This window comes from Oryzias latipes, chromosome 12 (genome assembly GCF_002234675.1).
Source record: "Oryzias latipes chromosome 12, ASM223467v1".
Lineage (NCBI taxonomy): Eukaryota > Metazoa > Chordata > Actinopteri > Beloniformes > Adrianichthyidae > Oryzias > Oryzias latipes.
This window is the reverse complement of record NC_019870.2, coordinates 16,259,728-16,283,523: the sequence shown is the minus strand read 5'-3', so window position 1 is coordinate 16,283,523 and position 23,796 is coordinate 16,259,728. Positions and strand designations below refer to the sequence as shown.

The 23,796-nt window shown below is 37.5% G+C and overlaps 2 protein-coding genes and 1 long non-coding RNA gene across 3 annotated transcripts; all 3 read right to left on the bottom strand.

Moving 5' to 3' along the window:
* Positions 1-618: 618 nt before the first annotated feature.
* On the bottom strand, positions 619-8,550 carry noc4l (nucleolar complex associated 4 homolog). The gene is made up of 15 exons (XM_023961110.1): positions 8,361-8,550; positions 8,114-8,234; positions 6,973-7,079; positions 6,302-6,409; positions 6,077-6,226; positions 5,878-5,980; positions 5,752-5,786; positions 5,616-5,666; positions 5,423-5,534; positions 2,816-2,876; positions 2,610-2,720; positions 2,369-2,532; positions 2,204-2,286; positions 1,066-1,179; positions 619-954 (listed from the first exon to the last, which is right to left on the bottom strand). The coding sequence occupies exons 1-15, from the start codon at positions 8,511-8,513 to the stop codon at positions 823-825; spliced, it is 1,605 nt and encodes a 534-aa protein (XP_023816878.1). The 5' UTR covers positions 8,514-8,550; the 3' UTR covers positions 619-822.
* A 499-nt stretch (positions 8,551-9,049) lies between these two features.
* Positions 9,050-11,286, bottom strand: pus1 (pseudouridylate synthase 1). Its single transcript, XM_004074847.4, has 6 exons — positions 10,952-11,286; positions 10,560-10,783; positions 10,337-10,474; positions 10,085-10,187; positions 9,303-10,003; positions 9,050-9,223 (listed from the first exon to the last, which is right to left on the bottom strand). Exons 1-6 carry the CDS (start codon positions 11,001-11,003, stop codon positions 9,191-9,193), a joined length of 1,251 nt encoding a protein of 416 aa, XP_004074895.1. The 5' UTR covers positions 11,004-11,286; the 3' UTR covers positions 9,050-9,190.
* Positions 11,287-13,901: 2,615 nt separating this feature from the next.
* On the bottom strand, positions 13,902-14,934 carry LOC105355256. Its single transcript, XR_002874320.1, has 4 exons — positions 14,782-14,934; positions 14,457-14,525; positions 14,231-14,369; positions 13,902-14,160 (listed from the first exon to the last, which is right to left on the bottom strand). It is a non-coding gene; the product is annotated as an uncharacterized LOC105355256 (long non-coding RNA).
* Positions 14,935-23,796: the final 8,862 nt, after the last annotated feature.

The following is a 23,796-nucleotide window of genomic DNA, read 5'->3' as shown; positions in this document are numbered from 1 at the left end:
CTTCTCTTGGTGTAGGTCAGGGGTCTGCAACCTTTGGCAGTAAAAGCCATTTGGGCCACAAAGTAGGAGGTAGGAGCCACAAAGTCCTATTTAAAAATGTGATACTGCTTTGTGTTCATTTAGTTGTTACTTATATTCTTCTCTTTTTCCTGACATAGCCCTGCATTTTATCCGGGCCAGGGACCGGCACAGGGAGACCCAGAATCAGGCCCCCTTGTGGCTACATAGGGTCTCTGACTTGTAGTAGGGGTGTAAAAAACTTTACGGTTTATCTACTGTTCAAGGAGAACCTAATTTAAATTAGATCTATGCTTTAAGTCGTTTTTAAATTGTAAGGCTACATTTATTTTTCTTTAGCCACAGACACTATAGAAGGTTAAAAGAGCCACATGTGGCTCTGAAGCCTCAGATTGCAGACCCCTGGTCTAGGTAAACCAACAACTCCTCCTAATGGCACCTCCATGATGAGTTTTCTGTCACATTCTGCTATCGTGATCAATTGTTTTGCTTTGAAGCCATCCTATCAAGGCAAGCTTCCTTGTTTCTATAAATTCTACCAAAACAATGAAGAAATGTGGATTTTTCCAAAAAGTTTTTTAGTAGAAACAGGAAAAGACGTTTTGTTATATTTCAGTTTATTGCTTTAACTTCCATACATTGTTTTAACAAAAAAGAAAAAACTAAAATAGTTTTCTTATTTCTGCTGAAGTACAAAAACATGAGCAGCAGAGGAACTTCAAAAGGCATGAAAAATAAAATCTAACCAGATTTTAGTCACTTTGATCACTGAATTGTTTCCAAACTGAATCCAGTTTCCTGTTTTTATTCATCTGAAACCAGACAGAAGTGATGTGCCAACACATCGCCGCCTCCTTTCAGGAGCTGTGTGGCGGTTTCAAACTCCAGGGGGATGCTCTTCTTGTCCTGAGGCTTCTTCAGGTCTCTCTCCATCAACTGCAAACAAGAACATCTGATTATTAGTTGTTTTTTTTTTTCAATTTAAAGCAGCAACTCTGTGCATAAGCATCACAAATGATGAAGGATTCATTGAAAAATGTCCTTCACCTCATACGTTGTTAACTCCAGCAGCTCACTGATGTCCTCCTCCTGCTCTGATAAGGGTGTGTTGATCATCATAGCAGCTTTGGCCACATCTGGATGGTAGTGCTTCTGTAGCGTCTGAAACATGGATATACATCTTACTGCCACTGAAAATACTACAAGATTTTTTACAATGGATGATCTGCTACACAAGAAGTGACAGTTCATAGGATATTCATAGAAGCACATCTGAAACATCTGTCCTCTGAGACCCCCAAAGCTAACATTTTGATACCTCTGAAACGACTTTATTCTCCTCAATGATAGGGCAGAGTTACTAAATTGTTTGATTTTAAATGATTTCCGATCCAACACAATCTGATTAAGTGTTCAAATTTAATACTGAAATCAGTTTTGTTGGGTTCTGACAAACAGTTTTCTTCAGACTGATGATTTAAAAAAAAAAAGGTGAAACTTTAATATTAAAATGATTAGTTTTTATGTTAAAACCTAACAAAAGGAACAGTTTTAGCCACACACAAAAAAGAAAGAAAATTTTTCTCAAAGAAAATCAATTCATGAACTTAATGAACCAAAACTTTAAAGTCCCACTCTGGTCATCTTTTGATCTATATTAAAAGTGTTCCCACTGGTCTTTTAGTTATGATTTTGCCATTTTTAGTCAAATAAAAAAAACCTGTGGTTTTCTGGGACATAGTTTCTAAAGTTTGGAGCCAGGTATCTTCTCAGATTAGGAAAATGAAGATGTGCGTGGATCTAGTCGCCCGCAAGTGAACGCATGAGAATGGAGCGGAGCAGAGAGCTTGTGGCCCCCCCAGTGTATTTTTTCACAAATGTTTTTTGTACTGCATTTTTTTTCATCTGCTTTTGATTTCCAATGATTTATAAAAAGAAATACTCAGAAATGAAATTTTTAGAACAGTTTTCTTCATATGTGTCCCCATTCATCAGAAAAATACCACAAGAAAGTGTTAAAAACACCAAAAACACAGTTTTCATTGGAGTGAGTGTTTAAAGTGAAGATGGAGTTGATTAGAATGAAATAGTCATTCTAATCTAAAAAATATTATTATCTGGTAATAATAATCATCTATGACATATATATAAAAAAAATTTGTGCATGAAGCTGCTGCAAACACACCTTTATTTCCCACAAGCTGCTCTCTAAGGCACGGCACTGAGCCGGATCCTCTTCGTCCATTAAATACGGATCCTCAACTGGCTCTGAATGGAAACAGTCATCAATTCAATGGTCAAATCTGTACGCGCACTTGGAATGTGTCGACGACACGTCACGGCCTCTCACCATCCTCTGTGCTGGGTTTGTGAAGGAGGACCCTGCAGGACGGGTGGCGTCGGATCAGGTTGTAGATGAAGGGCAGCACTATGAGGAGGCCCGTGGGGGGGGCGGTGAGCGCCAGCCGAGCCAGCCGTTTGGTGAACGCCGCCACCAGGTAGAGTGGAAGATGACTGGGAAAAAAAACACGCGTCAAACCATTCTCAAAAAAAGACAAATCGATTCCTTCTGGGGAGGATGTAAAAGTTACCTGGAGCTGAGAAACAAGTTAGCGAGATGGAAAAACCGCGCTCTGTACTTCACATGGAAAACAGTCGGCTCGAGAAGATTGTACAGCTTTTTGTAGAAATCCGGGTAATCCCTATAAATAAAACAATGCAAAAACAATTCTTTTTACGCGTAATTCTCCTATTTAGATGAAGGCAAAGCGAATAAGCATTTTGCTGCGATACTTACAGGTTGTGTTGATGAATGAGGACAAACAGGCCGTTAAGGGCCAGCAGACTGATGGCACCGCCTGCTCAATGACAAACAGACCTTAAATGAGGCTGCCCCGACAGCAGAGGGCTGGATACACATCGTTTGTTTCAGAAACATTAAAACAATGAAAGCGCGCCAAAGGAGAAAACTTGAAATTAAACAGCAGATTCATTTTAACGGATCATGTTATATCCTTCAAGGAGACAAACAAAGGTGTGGCATCAAGTGTTTTGCATGTCCTAATTAATCTGAAAAATTGTAACCACATTTTTTATATAATTTGTTGTTGTCGGACAATAAGGTCATGATTAGTCGGTACAGAAAGTTTGGTGACTGTAGCTTAAGCATCTTCAGAGCTATTGAGAATTTAAATTCCACTATGCGAAGGCAGCTGCCGGTCCGAAGAAAAAAGGTTTGTCCGCGGTGCATCAGGAGGAGGACCGCAGAAGGTGGACATGCTGCTACGTAGTCCTGAGAAGCTGTGTAAACTCATCAGAAGTTCACAACCAACACAAAGCAGTCTTCTCTGCCGCTAACACAAAGCTACTCCTGGTGTGTCTGTGTCTGTTAGCAGCCGGAGACACGGAGAAAGCAGTGACGTCATCGCCCCGCCTTCCCTCTGGAAATGCTTTTTCTAAATGAATAATGCGACAATGTTCGCAGGGTGGATGTGAAAATGCAGATGCAATCCCCTCTTTGCATTTTCATTTTAATTATGACACAGAATAAGCGGTTTTTAAGTATAAAATGAAAAAGCATTTTGAAGTATTGCTTTTTCATTTTAATTTTGAGTCATTTGATACAGCTTCATTTGAAATGAAATGAAATTAAATGAAGTGAAAAAGAATTTCTGTTAATCCATTTTAATTGTCAAATTAGACATTTCTAAATGAATTATGCTACACATTTACCAGGGACCTTTTTGAAAATGAAATGTCAAATACTATTTTCATTATCATTTAATTAAGTGACAGAATAAGCGGTGTTGAAGAAGAAAATTAAAAAGCATTTTGGTGGATTGCTTTTTCATTTTAATTCTGAGTCAAAAAATGCAGCTTCATTTGAAAATGAAAAAGCATTTCTGGTTTTGACTTTTATTTTTAATTATGCTACAGAATCGCTTCCATATGACATGCTGGTTCACTCCGAGAGAAAGAAAAGCGATATTAGTGATTTCTGTGGAGGTAATTTTAACAATAATGAGAACTTGTGATATTTTTGAGATTATTTATGGCGAGTTACTGAGAAACTGCTTTTGTTTGTCAAAACGGATTATGTCCATGACACGTACACATTTGGCAGGGGTTGGCAACCTGCGGCTCTTTCATCCCTGTGCTGCGGCTCTCTATGGTTTTGTAAAAGAACTATTGTGTTGACAGATTGACGTGGTGCCTTTAACAACGTGTCTGCAGCTGTGAGCACGGACCAGAGTCTGTTACAGGATGAAAAGTTCTTCTAAAAAGACAGTACATGGCAACTGAGGTAGAATGAGAAGTGAATAAAAGCCTCATCATTCAGAACCTCTGCGGGTCGTCATGACGACACAAACCATGTCGTCAACCAGCTGTTGCATTTTTGTGAGCGGGTCGGAACAACCGAGCTGCTCGTCCCTGGAGCGGCTCCCCTGTGCTGATGACTATGGTCGGCAAGCAGTGAACAGGAAAGGTTCACAAAAATGATTTTAAAAAAACAAAACAAAAAATGAACGGGCTGAGTCTTAGGTTTAAAAAAAAATCTGAATGTAGACTTTCTAAGTAAAGTTCTATGTGACTATCAACCGGTGCCACGACCACGACTCCCGCCGGCGAGTACCGGTAATCCCAACAATGCTCTGACTCAGGTGGGACAACGATGGAAATTTTAGAGGAAATTGAAGTTCCTGGAGAAAACTGTTGCTTTAATGGCACCTGGGCAGATTTGTTTGCTTTCAACAACTTTAGCAGTATAATTAATATGTACTGAGGAATTAGCAAACAACAAAGTCTCAAATGTGGCGAGACATTCCAGAATGAAACTGCCCAAAAACATCCAGATTCAGATGAGAAAAAAAGTTGTTTGTTGACAAAAATCTATTGGAGAAGCAGATTAATTGTTACTTAATTACGACATATTTGCTAGTTTTGTGGCCACTCTGCAAATGGTTCTCATCAGAACCCATTAAATAACAGAGGATGCAAAAAAAAATGAACATCTCTTCACAAACTTTAAAAACGAGTGAAATGATGCTTTTCACTGGAAACACAGAGTTTTCCTGATGGTGATGCGGCTTCCTGTATCTTCATTTTTGTGGGAAACTGGTCCAAATGGCTTTGAATGGTAAAGGTTGCCGACCCCTGACATTGGGGCTTTTCAACTTTGATTTGCAGGTCAACCCACAGTTTGCATGAGCAGATTAGGTCAGGTAGTGTGTAGTTATCTCCTTTTGTAGTTCTTAAAAATACTAGAGAGAAAATCAAGAAAACAATCTAGAACAAAGATCACCTACGATTTTTTTTTCTTTAATTGAATGAGATACACTTTCAAACATTAGTGCAGTTTCCTCCACACCAACACAACAGGGTTAATTGAAGACAGAGAACTCACCGACTTCATAAGCGGCGGTCAAAAAGTCGATCATCAGAGCAGGTTTGCTCATGTGCGGCAAAATAGAGTCATGGAGGATCACCAAGAGTTTCTTATACATGTTGCTTGGCAACTGGGACACAAAGATGGAAGAACTGTGAGAGCAATGCCAACGAGGAAAGAAAAGGTGTTTTTTTTCTGTTTACTGCTTTACCTTATACTTGAGAAACCCGAGCCACATCTTCTCAAACGCTCGCTTGTGGTTCTGTATGGAAACAGAACGTGTCATCGCTCAATAGAACATTATAAATAAAGACTGAAAGGGAAATTAAAAAAAACATTTAACTTACATTTAGTTTAGCAGCTCTCCAATCTTCAGGTTTGCCTAGAAATTAAATATTAAAAAATGTCAAATAAACATCAACATGTCACTTTCTGGCATCCTCAAGAATAAAAAAAAAAATATAGGAGCTGACCTTCCAGTTTGACCATAAAGTTGGTCAGCTCTGATTGCTGACTCGGCATGCTTATGCTGGACATCAGGGTGAAGACGTTGTTCTGATATACAGGCAGTAAGGTCTGCAGGGCGGGAAGTAGCTGCATTTAGCACCTCAGAGTGGCCAAATACATGAGAGAACTCTGTTTTCATGTCAACCTCCAGCTATGGTGTCATACCCCTTTGTTTTTCTCCATGACCTTTCCCACAGACTCCCGCAACGCGCTCATAACATAGTAGCGCACATCATCCATCTCCAGGAACTCCTGGAACCTGGAGATCAGCAGAGTGTTGTCTGTGGTCTTAGATGTGAGGTTTTCCACCACCGCCTGAAAGCAAATAAAGGATTAGAAATCCAGACTGGATCAATAAATGTTACTGATATTTGATGGTTCAACTCCTACCAGGATAATTCCCCTTGGAAAGCTGTGATGTTCACTCCACTCCAAGTCTTCCAGAGGATGCTGTACCTGTCCTGCTGCAAACTTCATTAAGCAGCACAAGGCACTTTCCTGAAACCAAAAGACAAGTCCAAATATATTAAGCTACACCCGAGCAACCATGAGCAAATGAGCAAGCTCCTTTCGGGCTTAAACGTTCATGGTGAACGTTTTTAGGATCGTTTTCAGGCTCTACGTACAAAACATCCGTTCCGTTAAAAGTTGAACCACTTTGAACTTTGATCAATCAGATTTAGTAGTGATGCATGGTTGACGTCCCCTTAAATTCATGGAAGTGCCGCCCGTTGAAAATTGGTTATAGAGGAGAAATGAATCATTGCCGGAATGCTATGACACCAAGTCTTTCATGTATCATAATAGACCCGTGAAAGAAAAAAAAAGCCTGGAGCAAGATTCATGAGATTTACACCGCTTCGATATCTCACACCACAACTGTTGCAGCTGTAGGTGCATGCGCTAGTATCGGGTAGAATGCGCGTTCAGTGCGTTCTTGAATGTGCGTCACATAAACCGGTGTGAACGCAGCTTTACATTCAAACGAGAGGCAGCTCAGCAGCAGATGTGTCCCAATAAAACCCAAACGATAGAAGAAGATGTCACTTTTCGGAGCTCACTTTGACTGCAAACTGTTCGTGGTTTAGATGCTCCAGCAGGATCTCCACGCAGGCATTGTAGCGATGTCCCATGAAGATCCGACACTTGTCCTCAGCGCTGGACTCTCCTGGAGACAAAGCAGTTCAAAAGAATCCAACACACTGATTAAATCGTAGCATAATTTCACCAAAGTAGATCAATTCTCTAAAGGTCTTGTTTTATAGATCTATACAATATGGCTGGAGTTTTAAATATCGATTATCTGAATTAAAAATCAGAAAATATCATATAAACTGATAAACTGCAGAGATACCTTTTTTTTGTTAAAGCAAATTGTGATTTTCAATCACAAAACTTTCGTGTTCGTTTTCAAACTAGAGCTTGTTTTCAAATTTTATTTATAATGCTTTGCTTTAGTGCAGGGGTTTCTTCCATTTGAAAACTGTGATTTTTGTTCTCATTTTAGAGTCAATTGTACCAATAAGTGGATGTTCCTCAGGGGAAAAACGCTCAGAGATATGCTGCGTTCGTGTGGTGTTGGAATGATCGGGCAAATGCCTGTTTGACTTGGAAAACATACATGAATGTCAGAAAAAGAACATCTTCCAGCACCACATGAATGCAGAAGAACTTTTTGCACATAAACTAAGGTCAATGCACCACCTGAACAAATCCGTGAAAGATGATTCACTGAAGAGATATGTCCAAACAAAAAAGGTGGACAGCAAAAATCTATTCACGTAGAAGCAAAAAGTGTGATGCTGTTATAAGGAGTTATATTTTATAAAAGCTTATGTAAATAAAGTAACGTATTGTTACTCACCTCTGTATTTTAAAGCTACAAAATGAATGGTTTAATGGCTAAACAAACATGACTTGAGTTTTTTTTTTACTTAACATTAAAGTGGAACTTTTATGTCTTTGGATCAGTGATAGGATAAACTGAACCACATGGCTCTTCAACTGTTTAAAGGTTGTAGACTCCTGCCTTAATGGAGTTTGAGATTGTCCCTTTGATGATCAAATAATGGGAACATCATTTTTTGGAGGCCATGACATCAGTACAAAGTAATTATTAAGACGAGTTATTTACAATGGTTACATCACGTGCGGAAGTACTGGCTAATCCACGTTATTTAATTTGTCCCCACACTAACTTACCACTCAACGCTTCATCTTCTGCAGGAAGTTTGCCCACAAACAGCTCTTTCCTCTCCAACAGTGTGCTAAACAGCCTGCAGCACGCGTCCACAGCACTGACAACATCCCTCTCCTTTTCTGACTGTTGACAGACATATTTATTTACAGTTCAGACACGCACACAGAGGCTAACAGTACAAAAAAGAACGGCGTGTGTTCCGTGAATGAATCCCGCGAGAAATTAACGTTTCTCGTTTCAAAACGATACCTGCAGAGACTCCAGAACGTCAAAAATGTCATTCGCGTGTTTTCTGCTCTCAAGAATGCGATCCACGATACCTTCCAGGTCGAGTTTGGCTGCTTTAGAGACATTTTCTGATGTATTTCTCGAATTCACGTTGCGCTTTTTGGAAGGCGCCATGTTGGTTTTACCAAGATCGGTGCGTTCGAGGAACTCCGGAACACTGACGGCTAACTTTGCTTAAAATCTACGTCATCCTATATTTTGCTACACAATTAACTAAAAGCCAGTGCAAACAGTTAACAATTCTGCCTATGTGGAATAATATATATTAACGTTCAATACAATTAATTTAGTTAAGGGTTTTCTTGGTTAAAATGTAAGATTTTACTATTTGCATATATTCTTGAACGCATCACTTTCCCGGGGCGTTCACGTACCTCTCGAGAGTTGGAAACAAATGAACGTTTTACATACAGCTTTGTTTTCAATTAACAAAATTTACGTTTTAACATAAGAATAAAACGTAGAAAATGTAAATATGCATATATTGTAAAACCATCAAATAATTTATAAAACTTTGTAATATAAAATGTACTTTCACTAAGCTGAATTTGGACAATGAATTTTAGCTCTGAACAATTTAACTGCTTCCAAAACGCCAAAGAACTTAAATATTAATAAAAAACATCAACTTTATTAACCAAATTTTTTTATTTGTCAATTATAATCCAATACATAAGTCAAATCCTTTTGATTATTCTTCTCTCATGATTATAAAAAATGAATAAGCTTTATTCACAAAAAACAGGAAAACTCAAAAATGATATATTGAGAGTTTTTGTGTCTTTCTTGTCCTAATCAGAGTTGTTCCCCTCGTCTGGTATGATCTGCAAGAATGTAAAAACACAGTTACGGATCAACATGTTAAATATGTAAATAAAACAAATATTCTAGATACACATGTACCTGCTTTTGATCATTATTGTCTCGGGTTTCGGCGGCTGTGGCTTTGAAGTCATGGATCGGGAGCGTGGACATCCAGCTGACCATGGAGCCCTCCTGGATCTCAGTCTCAACAATGGTGGGGTAGATGTAAGCTTCCTTAAAGGCTTTGATCGCTTCCGTCTGCTTATCCCACTCCAGACGCTCGTGCAAACCGTCCCCTCCGAAGCGCTTGTTGTAACGGTCAAAGTGAACCATTTCAAGAACCAGGCCCAGTCCTGGAGCTTTCGGGACATCTACCTTCTCTTCTCCCCAGCTCCTCTCTATCACCTTCTCCTGCGCGTAGCCCTTGATCACTGCAATCACCAAGCCGATCATCTTCCGGATTTGGTGCAGCATGAAGCTCTGACCTCGCACGTTTATCACTGCAAACTCGCAGTTGTTGCGGATGAAAGGTTCTCCACAGGACATCTCTGTGATGTACCGGCGGGCGCTCGGGTCACTCGGAGCTTTCTGGGAGGTGAAGTTATGGAAGTTATGAGTCCCTTTGTAAAGGGAAAAGAGTCGGTTCACCCTCTGAAGAGTCTCTGTTTGCAGGCGAAAGGCTGCTATGTTTCCCACGTCATAGTCCTTCTGAGAAAAGGCCACAGTCGGGAGCATATAGGAGTAGGTTCGAGCATCGCAGTTGTTTTTGGAGTTGAAACCCTGGGTCACACGTTTAAGCCCTGTTGAGGAAAATTCATCCTACTTGGTAATCATTATTGATACATAAACATTTCAAGAGGTTTCCAGAATCAGTCTCTTACCAAGTACCCGGATCTGTGGCGGTAAATGTTCATTAATTTTTTCAAGGACATCTTCAATCAGCCACACTTTAAGAGAGACCACTTGGCCGGCAGCAGACACACCCTAGAAAAGAAAAGCAGGTATGCCAAAGGTATCTTTAAAAATAGAAGTGTGTAACAAATGGGTACAAATACTAGGAAAACTGTGTAAAATCCATGTGAATGTTTTAAAGCTATGCTAAATAATAATAATAATTGCTCTAAAAGCCACACCTTATCTGTCCTGGCACATCTTTGAAAGGACATTTTCTTCATCTCATCGCCGTGGTTTCCAGGTATGCAACCAGATTTGACGAGAGCAGAAACCAGGTCATCTTCGATGGTCCTAAACTGGGAGGTTCCAGGGTTCCTCTGAGAAAAAAGGATTTATGGATGAAAACAATTTGGAGCTAAAGTCTCAAATACTTTAGGAATCGTAGGCAACAAAAGCAAATACCTGCATCCCATAGTACCCCTTGCCAGAGTAGGCAAGAAGTAAAGCCACTTTTTTCTTTGGATATTTCCTTTCATTTTCTGTGTGTTCTTCCTCTACTTTAATTCTTTTGTTGTCTACTTCAGCAGAATCTCCACTCTGCTCATTGGTCCTTTTCAGCAGCTTAGCTGTCTGCTGATCAGTGGGAGCTTCACTCGTCATTGTGCACAGAAACTTAAAAAGAGCACCTATCAGAAGAGGGGAAGATCAACAAAACAAACAAAAACATTTACCGTTAAAGTTCTATTTGTGAGACCTGAATATTAGCACTTGCGCTACTACAGACATGTCTGGTCACTAGCAATGCAGGAAGTGACATATAGACAGCTGCAAGTTTGTGTGTGAAGCTAGCTTACCGTTCCGTCTGCAGTCAACTAAGGCACTGAACAGTGTTCGGACTTGAAGCATGTCAAGCTAGCAAAAAGATCCAGCAGACATGATCGACGTAATTCATCACATCAGCGAGGATGAAGTTCCCGCAAAGAACAGCTAACAACACACGACAGACCAACTACAACATGGGTGGCTTGCCAAAAAATAAATAAATAAAAGAAAACCGAACTAAATTTAATATTTAATAATTTAAATCAACTGTTCGGGAGAATAAGCACAACACACACTCAGCCAACAGTAATGAACATTTAAGCAGCAACGGCTTGAAGACTGCACATGGCCAGTCAACTTTGACCTTTCTCTGTACTCTCGCGAGACTTCTATGCGTTTGTGCGCGGGGGGGGGGGTATCTCTTTCTTTCTTTCTTTATTATTATTTATTTATTTGTGTCCCCGCACTTGCTCATAAACGTTTAAAGATTCCTTTATTATTATTATTTTATTATTATCATCATCATCAAAAAGCCTAGAGGGGAAAGTTAATGAAGCTGGGCTCTACTTCATATTCAGTGCATTATGTAAACCGTGTCGGTCAAAAGAAATGTGGAGACTAGGTCAAAGCTTAACTTTTTTTCCCCCAAAAGCAATTTAAGAAAATAAAGTGCACTTATTTTTCACCACTTTAGATGAATTTAACAAGCATTTTAATATGAAGCTCTAAATTTCAGAAAGAAAACATGTAACTGGTAGTGTTAATACATTTTAACTAGCAACACTGAAGAAAACAACCCATTGGCTGTGGTGCAGAGGTAGAGCGACCATCTCTGTTCGCAGGTTAGTTGCCACTATGCCTACACATTTTTTAAAGTGTTCTACCTAACCTAACTAACTTAACCAAACGTTGTTCCTGGTAGTCTGGCTAGCGCCTTAAATGGCAGCTCTGCCACCTTCAGTGTATTCAATAAAAATCTCACAGCCAATCTTATCACTTATGCTGATTACCACCAGATCAATGGATCTTTTTTTGTTTTTCTTTTGTCCTTATTGCTTGAAATGAACCAATTCCAATGAATACTTGACCACCTCTTTGCTGTTTGCAGATATCTTCTTCTTTCTTTCGCCTTTTAGCTATTCCGTGCGCCCAACGGTTTATGTCTTTGTATATTAACAATAATCAACAACATCAATGGCTGGATGACACTAAGACGTTTATATGCTCGCTGGCTTTCTATCCTCCTCAGCAGATGGTGCCCTAGCTGACCACCTACATTGTCAATAGGGAATCCCGGCACTGAATATTTGCCAAATAAATTGATGATTATTAAGGCTAGTTTACATAAAGAAGGCCTTTTAACAATTTTTAAAAAATGGCACAGCTGTCGTTATAGAAGATTGAGGCATGAAGGTCTCCCTCATCAGGGGCCTTCCCTTTCCAGCCTATACAGTGGCTCCTCTCTGGTGGTAACAACCTCCTTCAGAGAACCTGGTCGTTTACCAACGCTTTCAGGCAGTGTTTGAAGATGTTCCTCTCTTGGAGAAGGCTGCGTCCAGAAAAGGTCTGCATCACGTTTCTCTGCAGCTGAAATCCCACATCTCCCACAAAGACACAGAGCAGGGGTTCTCGATACACACGAGTTTTTGCAAAGATTTCTGGGAAATTTTTAGGGCATTCGATTTTGGAATTGTAGATTCAGACAGCACTACAAAATGGTGATAGCACTGTATAGTGCACTATGTAGTGAGTAGGAATTCGGACATAGGGGATTTCACTTTATGAGCTCGACGGATGAGCCGATCTGTTGGCGTTGCTGGACCCATCACTAGTGGGCGGAGTTTCCTGTCGATTTCTATTTGTAGGTTACCCTCTTGTATTTACAAAAATATAATATTTACAAAAGTATTTACAAAACGCTTTTAAAAATTCAGCACTGCCAGACAGGCTAGGGCTTAAATTTCAGTAATATGTAGACAACCATCCTCCCAAACTGAAGTGGATAAAGTGCGCTTGTTCAGTCTTTTTCCACAGCTTGTGTTTGATTTGTCGTCCTAAATCCATGGTGTACAGACGACGATATGCTGTTGCAAAACTGTTAAAAAGAAACAGATGTTTTCATGCGTGTCCTTATTTTGACATTTTTGAATGCGTGATGAAGAGACTGAAAATGTTGTGATGTCTAAAGCAGACAAACTTTAGCATTCCATCATCCACGTCATGGTAGATCCTTTGGTAGCCTTCCACACAGTGGTTGTTGATCACCAAAGGAGCGTCGTCTTGGGTTGGAGCAGTGGACCACCGAGAGCTGGGGAGACACTGGGAGTTTTGGGGGGGGGGGGGGGGGGGGGGGTGTAGGGAACTCTCTGTCTCCAGAATGCTGGATCACCTGAAGATGGCAAAAATAAAAAGCAAAATTCTTCCATTGTAAACCCACTTTACAAGAGAAACTAAATCAAATCAAACTTTATGAAGCACTTTTCATATAAAAATAACAAAGTGCTTACATTAAAACAAAATCTAAAAACAAGCATGATTAAAAATAAAGCACAGCAAGTAGAGGTAAATTGGTATGGAAAAACATGTAATGAGATTACTTCAATCCATATAACTACATAGTCACGTTCTGCTGCAACCATTACAACACTTATACACATTTATTGTATTTCATAAATCATAGTAATTGTCATTAACAGATTTTGCCATGTCATCAACAATAATGTTTAACATCCCAAACAAATGAAATACTAGTAAAATGGTCTCCACTGTAAAGCCACTTTGAAAAGACAGGAGGAAACCTCAAAAATTTGTGAGGTGGAAGCCCCTTCTTCACCGTTCGTCTCGTTATGGTGGGAACTTCTAGAGTGCTTCTGCGATTCATGGGGCTGAAAAAAAAAAATAACACCTTTGTTCAACCAAGTATTTATTCAAAAAGACAAACTAAATTAAATTAAAAAAAAAAAAAAACTCAAACGAGAACCCTTCAGGATGTAAAGCACAAACTGTCATGATCTCCAAGCGAGGAGAACCCAGGTGCTGGAACCCAGAATGAGGACAGGTAAGAATGATTTATTATTCCTCCAGAGATGGTTATGATTTTGGCATGGCAAGGTCCGGAACAGCCAAGGGCTTGTGGCGTGGCTGGAGGTACAAACGCGGTCGGCGTAGTCCGAGTGGTCTTCCAGTTCTTCAAGACTGTAAGGTAGTAGGTCCACACTGACGTCACTCGTGGATGGAATTCCTGAGTTTAGGAAAATAGAATTAGAGCCAGAACTTACTGCAAGACAAAGTATCTTAGAACTAGCCAATACCAGACGAGTCACCATTATAGGCAACGAACTGGCGTTGAATGGTGGAGCTGGATCTCCTTTTGAGCTGCAGAGGGTGATGAGCTCAGTGACGACAGCTGGTGGTAGTTAAGAGAGGAGCAGCTGCAGGAGGGGGAGGAGTCTGACAGAGGCACCATGACACAAACCATTTTTATTTTCATATGTGGACAATAATTTATGAAGAAATTGCATCAGTTTAGTCTTTTACCTCTTTCCCAGGCTCCAACTCTTTTTTACAGTAGTTGTGCTCATGGAGGTCTGATGGTCTGTCAAACATCTGGAATATGAAACATGCAAAGACATACTTTACAAACACAATGCTTTGCTACATACATCATTACAACACCACTGCCACACAGTTAAACACTGTATTTCATGTCTGCTTAACTATTTCAAAACACATAAATCATTTTTTTTGTAACTGAAAATTAAAAACAAAAAGCGGCTGTAGCCTATGTTTTATCAACTAAAGAGCTCTGATTTAAGAATTAAAATAGTAATTTTCAACAAATTTTGACTCCTTATCTACGTACTTTTGGTGATGGAAACAGAGGAAATAGAGTTTTTCTTTCTTCAGGTTGCTGATGTCTTCAGAAGACGCAATGTCTACAAAGTCGAAGAATGAAATATTTGTTGTTGAGATTTACATTAGGTTAATAGACTTCTCCATGGCAACCAACATTTGAAAAAGATGCAAGTTATTTTCTGGACTTTTGATTGGTTACTACGTACTTTTCAAAATAATTATTTTCACATCCGTGCACATTAATTCCATTGAAACAATACTTTTTTAAAAATATATTCACATATTTCTTAACAATAAGTCAACATGAAGAAAATAGTGTTCCAACATTACAGAAATTACAAGAAAAACAAATGTAAAATATACAAAGAATTAATAAGAACATTGAATCCAATTGTGCTGTTATTCCTAAAAGTCTGCAGGAAGCTTGATTAAAATTGAATGTACCTTAAGATGTGAGGACTTTCCAGAGAAAGTAAAACCAAAATTACTTTCTGTAGTATAAACTTTCCAATAAATCACAACATTGGTACTCGGATGACAGTTATATACACTTTTTCATGTCCATCAGTTCTTTTCAATGTCATACAGGGAGAATCAACTTTGCTTTAAGATTTAAGATTTTTATTATTGTATATTAAATTGTCCTCCAACAACTCCATGAAAAATGTTGGTAATATTAACAACAATTAATACAAAATTTCTGAAAATAAAACACTTTTTATGGTCCAGTTCACCAGTTAATCATGATAGTGTGGTTCTCGTGATGGTATGATAGAATGTCTATTAAAATTAGTTTTACATTTAATAGAAAAATTAAAAGTACTAGAAATAAAATAAATTTCTATTTGAATTAAGAATTATATAATTTTTATTTAAAAAAAAATGCTTTTATTGTTCAAAAGCACCAATCTCTTCCATTGGATAAAAAAATAAGCATATCCACACATTTGTTTTTTAAATAAATACATATAAATATGTAGAATGAACATCATTTAACAATTGCAACAATTCTTTTAAAAATAAATAAAACTCCATATATAGATTTCATCATCTTAATTTAAGGAGAAATGTAGACATGTTTTCTGAAGCTTGAAATCGCAAAATAAAGTATGTTAATTTAAAAAACCACTAGAGGGCAGCAAAATCACACTAATGGAAAAGTGGATCTGTCAAATGAATCTAAATTTACGTATTGATTTTAAATACATCAATAACATTTTATTTATTAACTTGTGGACTAGGGAAAGAAATTTAAGAAACATAAATCTACTGAAATCACTTAAGAACATACTGTATAAAGAAAATAACGATTATAAAATCCTATTATTAAAAAGATTTATCTACTTACTAATATTTATAATGATAATACATTTACAAAAAATGAGGATATATACCTCTTTCTTTACTGTTCATTACAATGTGCTGTGACTTACATGACATCACACATTCGGCTGAACTCTTAGGTAGTATTATGGTGACAAAGGAGCAAAGCACCTACAGAGGAGAGGGGTGTTTATCTTTCCAGATGATGCCCCAACAAGGACTTTTGCTGGTTGTCAAGGAGCTAAACCATTAACCAGCTCACCCTGGGATGTCATTATGTAGATCCCATGGTACCTTATAGGGTGATCAGCTAGATATACCCTGAAATAACACACATGAGACCAAAAATAGAGCTAGTACCGCAGTTGGTGCAATACTGCATCAAATAAGGAGTGGGCTCATTTAGAAAAATAAAAATATGTCTATTAACTATGAAATTATGTTTGATTGGGTTATTGCTGGCACGGTAATTGTTGTTGCAATTGCAACCCTCAGTCCAGAGTAAGTGCCAAATTAAGTCCAAAAATTACATTATATTAAATAGCTGCATAAAAAGAAACTCACGACACATTTTTGAAAAACTGTTATATATTTCAATTTTTTTACAATTGAAACCTAAAAGGCGCACCATGGGCGCACCACCATCATAAGTGTCTTCCTTTGCATTGTAAATGAGATAAATTCAGTCACCACAAAAATCTGGCGGTAGCTCCTCCCAAACGCGTCTGGGGTGTCAAGCTTAAGAACACATTTAAGACAGGTGTCAAGCAGCGTATTTGGTTCACGTAGGATTAAAAAATATGGACATGAGTTCAGTAAAAATTACCCACTTTCTCAAGTGCGATCCACACATTTTTAACATGATGTAACTGTATCATAAAGAGTTAAGTATCAACAGATTTTGCATTCTTTAAATACAGGAAGTATTCATTAAAAAATGAATAACAATAGAGAAGTTAATCTCATCATACAGTTATGAAAACTAACTAAAGCATGGAAGCAACCATTTTAAAAATGACCAGGAAAAGCCCATCTACTGCCCCTAGTGGAAGGATAATGAACTACAACAAATGTGCCAAGTTGTACATAATGGGTTTTCAAGGAAAGTTTGGATCAGTCTAAAGAGACAGGGCTCTCTCACGTGTGTATCAAGTATGATAACAATGGTTAAATAAGAGTTTAACATTTGTGCAGGATACAGTTTAACTTTATGACTGTCAGACAGCAGTTGAGATGCCCTGAGACAATTCGCTTGCTGTCAAACCTGTATCCCTCACTGTTGCTGCTGTTGGATACAGTTTATCCTTTTATTCTAGACCACCATTCTACTGGCTTTACCACAGATGTGGTGGCGATGACGCTCATGCTGCGCTTAGGAGAAACCCGCTGCGGCCCATACTTATAAGCCACAACTTCAGCCACACAGTTCAGCGGCATCCTCACCCTGGTGAGGTTGGATGTTACATAGATCTAGCAGAAGTAGCTCAAATTTAAGCTACAATATATTTAAGCTACAATTATAGGCAGTTATGATGCTATTTACTTGACTCACATATGAACAGAAGTGCCATCCCATTCCAAACCCATAGAGCTCAATACGGTGTTGGTCCACCTTTTGCAGCCATTACAGCTTCATCTCTTCTGGAAAGGCTGTCCACAAGGTTGAGGAGTGTGTATACAGGAATTTTTGACCCTTCTTCCAAAAGTGCATTGGTGAGGTCACACACTGATGTTGGTGGAGAAGGCCTGGCGCTCAGTGTCTGCTCTAATTCATCCCAAAGGTGTTCTGTCGGGTTCAGCTCAGGCCCTTTGTGCAGGTCATTCAAGTTCATCCACACCAGAATCTGTCATCCATGTCTTTATGGACCTTGATGTGTGCACTGATGCACGGTCAAATTGGAAAAGGAAGGGGCTCTGTGGAATATTTAGGAGTGAGGAAATTTCACAAATCAAATCAAAATGTATTTATTGTGTTATTTATTTATTTAGTGCTGAGTTGTTTATTTATCAAGTGCTTCTCATGCCTTGCACATCTCGAAGCGCTTTAAGATTTAAAAAAAAGCATACACAATTTTACAATAAAAACCCAACCCACCCATCCCACTCCCCTCTGTTAACACATATGACACACGACCCCACACACAATCAATACTTATGAAAGTAACTTTTTTTTTTCTTTTTCTTCTTTTAGTAATTTTTATTTAAGCGAGACAACAGAAAAACTCCAACAACAAACAAATGAAAATACACTGGAAAAACAGATCTGACAACCAAAGATGACTACCAATACTAACACACAAAAACAGGAGGTAAAAATACAACAAATAATTAAAAATGAAAAGGAAAAGTGTGTGTGCGCGTGTGTTTGTGCGTGCGTGTGTGCTTGCATGTATGGGTGCGTGTGTGTGTGAGTGAGTGTGGGTGTGTGTGTTGTAAGGACAATGAGAGTCAATTTAAACCACAACCTTGAACTAACCATCGTGCATTCTGCTAACTGTACATATTTAGGGATACATTATTAGAGATTCGCACAGATACATATGAAAAGCTCAACACATATACAACTATGCATTCATTATATTCTTGATACTAGAAAAGTCAATAGCAGTAACCATCATGAAACCCACACTAGAAATAATCATCTTGTCATTATTACAAAAAAATAATAATAATAACAATAATTAATAAAAACAAAAATATTGAGAGTAATTACCCATAACTATCAGACGCCTGCACATGAGATGAATAGGGTATTGTAGAGAGAAAAATAATAAAATTAATTTCTAAAAGAAACTTTAAGCTTGGCTCTGCTTTGAGGAAAGAGTATTTGGGAATCCATTCATACCAGGAGCCAGCCTGGCCATAGGAACATTGCCTCAGTGCTCACCCAGACTAGAACAGCAATGGGGTCCAATTCACAGCCATGAGGCTGCAATATTAAATCCAGTCGCCCAGCATGGGCGACAATTGCAGCAACCACCGACCAAGGCAGCAAGCCCTGGTAGAAAAGATCCCCACAAATCAAAATCAAAATAAGAGGCTAAAATTAAATACATAAGATGTGTTTAAAAATATAAAATTGAGACTAAGATTAAGTGCATAAAATAAAATTAGATACATTAAATAGTTTACATCAAAACTAATAGAATGCCAATGCCTGATGTAAAGCTGTGTATCATCAGCATAGCTGTGAAAGTCAACGCCGTCCCCTGATGACATGCCCAAGAGGCAACAACATAAAAAGTATAGGACCTAAAATCAACCCTTGGAAACCCCACATTTTATTTTATGGATTCTTGAAGGGCATGTATCCATAATTACATAAAAGTGTGGATCTGTAAAATAGGAATAAAACCACTTAAGAACATTTCCAGAGAGACCCACTAGACTCCTCTAAGTCTGTCTAATAAAATCTGGTGATCTACTGTTTTAAAAGCGACACTAAGGTCCAGCAGCACCAGAATAAAAAAGTTTCTGTGACTCAAAAGTTCATTCTAAGATCGACAACGATCTTTAAAAGAGCCGTCTCTGTTCTCTTCCTATAACCAGATTGATATTTTTCCAAAGTTTTTGAGGTACATGTATTTAAAAACTCATGTAGTTGAGTAGTAACACTTTTTTCTTTAATTTGACTGAAAGTGGCTGGATTTGTTGCACAGGTGGCGGCCTATGACAGTTCCACGCTGGAATTCACTCAGCTCCTGAGAGCGGCCCAGTCTCTCACAAATGTTGGTAAAAACAGTCTGTGGCCAGGCTTGGTGATTAGGACACCTGAGCCTGTGAGTAAATACTTTTGATAATATCTGTGTTTGTTGTCATATATTATGGTACTTGATACCATTGAAAATAACAACATTGGTAAAAATTGAATCAAATGGTCAAATTGCATTGCTTACCGGAAATAGAACAACAAAGGTTTTTCTCTTATTTTATTTTTTTAAACATTAGGACAATTTCACACAGACTGGGTTATTATTTTATCCCTACAACATTCATTGTATGTGTTCAAATGGACATAATGGAGAATACTAGCATAACATGCATTTTCTTTGTACCCGAGGTACTAAATTTCTTAAACTAAGTTATATAAATAATTATTTACCAATTAGTCAGAACAGTTAGTGATGTGTTGGTATGTTTTCATTTTTTAATATTTGCAGTGCATGGGAAAAAAAATTCAAATCTTAGGTGAGGTAAGGTGAAAAGAATGAAATAAAAAACATCCTTCCAGCTAGTGGAGGTAGAGCTAACTTCGTTAAAAATGACCACAGCCAAGGTATGTGACCTTCTAAATCTATAGTACGTAAAACTGTTGAGGCTAAAATTGTGAATGTGCTCAGGGGAACAAACAACAATCAGCTACGAAGAAATATGTGACAACCTTAACTACATTTATACTGTCATCCTGTGCCGTTTTTGGAACCTCGTGACTTAAATCATTTTTTAATGGATTAAGAACACATCATAAGATCTCAATTAGATTGTTCCCTAACATGTAGTTCTCTGAAGTCTCCCAATAAGAAAGCCTGCGTCATTCTGACTAAAAGTTCATCCGGGTTTGAACGGGCACCACAGATTTTAAAAAAAAGCTCTATGATTGTTTAAAGGAGACAACTGCTCCACAATTAAAAAATAGCTGTCAAACCTTCACTGATGTACTCATAATTTTGCTGCACATCGTCACATACACAGATGTTTCCTCCTACCTGATTCTCAAGCAGTTGTCCCGAATTTAGTGACGCAAGTGGAAAAAATAGGACTATAGTGAAACAGACTTATTAAAAATTGAATGAAATATTTTATCATCAGCAGAAAAGGCTTGGAGTATTTGCACAAACAGCCATTCATGTTGTCAGAATGCTAAAAAAAGGTCAAGCAGCCTTAACTGAGCTTGTTTTGGTCCTTTAATGACCTGTTGATGCACTCACCACAAGGAGCTGAGATGAGCTCCATCCTAAAAGATAGTGCGCTCAAAAACTGAATGGAAGTTGTTTGTTTTGGGTCACAATCCTGCAGTCGACTGACTATAAAACAGACTAAACCTCTTTTGTGTCTTATTCATTCATACCTTTTTATAGTCTTGTAGCTACTAGATACCCTTCACTCTCCTCTCCTGCCCTTCCCACCTTGGTCAGCTCAGCACATGGCAAATTCATGCAATATGTAGGCATTTTCATTGGTCTTATCTCCATAGCCGTCATTTTACTTTTTGGTTGCCTGGGAGTGACCAACAAACAAATTTTTTTTGTTTTCCTTAGTAACTGAGGTTTACTATATAAACACATTCCTAAGGTGTTTATACCATAAATTACATCATTCTAATCAGCTTTAGCCAATTTATGTGTTAAATTTTCACAATAATCTGATAAAAAACGTGTGGGCAGTAGATGGACGCAGCTTTTTACAAGCCTGCTTCGCTAATTCAAAATCTACAAACTGTAATTCTGACATTTTTCCCCAAGTAATGATGCTTGAGGAGTTACGAGGTGATGGATCAAAATCCAGAGGAGGCGTTAACATTTGTAGAAAGTACTAAAGGCGATTTTTTTTTTTTGGAAAACCTTTGACCTCTTCCTCATCAGTTGTGGTTGTAGACCTTTCCTAGTTGGCTTGTATGTAAATCTTTGTGAAAATCTCTTGGACTAAAGTTTTTGTTTCCCAAATTGTGCAAAAATGTGAAAATTGCCAACTTTTAAACTTTGCCACAACATAGCCAAATGTCCTGTGGCCATTCTAAAATAATTTAAAAGTTTCCTTTGGATTCCCCCGACACGTGTGTTTTGGGTTCGTTAGTGGATTTTAAGTATTTATTTTGAGCACTTTAAGAGATTTTAGCCCCATTCTTTTTTTTCTCTTTTGATGGTTTTGCCCTCTGTGATGTCAATATCTTTGGGAGGGGGTCGTTCGCTATATGCCCAAGATTCATTTTTACTGGGAACTAGCTGCCATGCTGATTGTTTAACTACATTTGGCTTTTCTTTATCTGTTTAATTAGGCTGATCCAGATTTAATCCATCATTATCAATGAAAAGCAGTTTTTCTTTTTGGTTTGTAGTAATAAATAAAAAATAAATAAACCGACAATCACACACACACACACGGAAGAATGCAAAAAGTGGTGCCCTCTAAGAAACACGACTTCAACCCAAAATAACTAGATGGTTTAACTGCAAAGAGAAATAACAGGGACCTTGTAAAATATTTCATGTTTTTAATTCTAGAACATTTTGTTCTTATTTTACTGTGAATTAATGAAAGAATTTTGCTAGGAGTAAAATTTAATCCGAATCTTTTATGTTTTACAAAGTGGTTTTATGTTTTCAAAAGGAGAATTAATCAAAGGAAGCCTAAGTAAATATGCAGAGGCTTTAAGGTATAAAGTGATATACTGTATGCCTCTCAATGTCAGTGATGTCTCATGAGTCAGTGATGATTTTTTGTGGATGATAATATTCTTACAGTGTCTTTCTGTAAGAATTTTTTTTCTTTTTTTTTTTTGCTAAAAGCACCATTTTCCCTAATTGTTTCTGGTTGTGGTCATTCCATTGCTCTTTGAAGATTGTCTTGTTAGGTTAAATTTAGAGAAGTGTTTTTTTTTTTTTGGTTGATGAATGTTGTCATCCTGTCAAAGGATTTGTTTTCTTTTTATCATCCTGCATTCAAACCACACATTAGTGAATATCAGTTAAAATACATAGATCTTTTTTTCATTTAAAACACACTGTCATAGAGCATTCACACAAAAAAGCATTTGACTTAGACGATGTTTCCAAAAAGCATCACGTTTGCTTTATATTTGATTGTAAATGTAGTAGTTTGACTTGTTTTAAAATATTCTTAGATTGCTGATGAAAATGTTTTTTTCCATTTTAAGTTTGGCTGAATTTTATTTTGAAAATAAATGAACTTGACTGTGGGGTAACTCAATAGCAGTATTAGAGCAAATGTGTATAGGGTTTGCCAAAACATAGTTATATACATCCCTTGACTTGGTTTTGCTTTGCAGATTAAACCTATTTGGAGTTTTTGACATATTGTTTATATGCAAGTTACTACTATGCATGCTATGAATAGATATGTCTATAGTTAAAAAATATATATATCTTTTTGTTTGTGTGTGTGTTTGTTTTTGGCAAATGAAACAGCTCTTCTCATCCTAAGCATTTCATCGCATTGTTGGCCTTTTGTTGACACTTGAACATGAATGTTTTTTTATACTTGATCTGTGATATGTTATTATGATTTATGTAATTAATATGTATTTCATCGTTATTATTTGATGTCATTAATAATTATGTATATATTAAAATACCTGAATTTGTGATGGTAAAGTGTAAAAAAACGGATCAGAAGTTAAGAACCAAATAATTATAATTACTGTATATAAATAGTTAAGTAAGGCCTTACGGGTGGGGTTATACAAGTTCACTTCCTCCCACTCCTTTTTTAAGCAATTAATGAAACTCATTTTGACAAAATTAATATTTAATGGTTTCAGTGTGTATAAGAGCTAATAGGTCTATTTGTGATTTAAAGTAATTATAATGGAATTATTTACACGAATATGTGTATGTATGTGTATGTATGTAATTTTGCAATCAATCCATGACTAATTATCTTACGATTTACATATCTGTATTGATATAAATTTATGTTGTTTTATTTGGTTTTATTGTTGCTTTGATTGATTAGAAAAAAA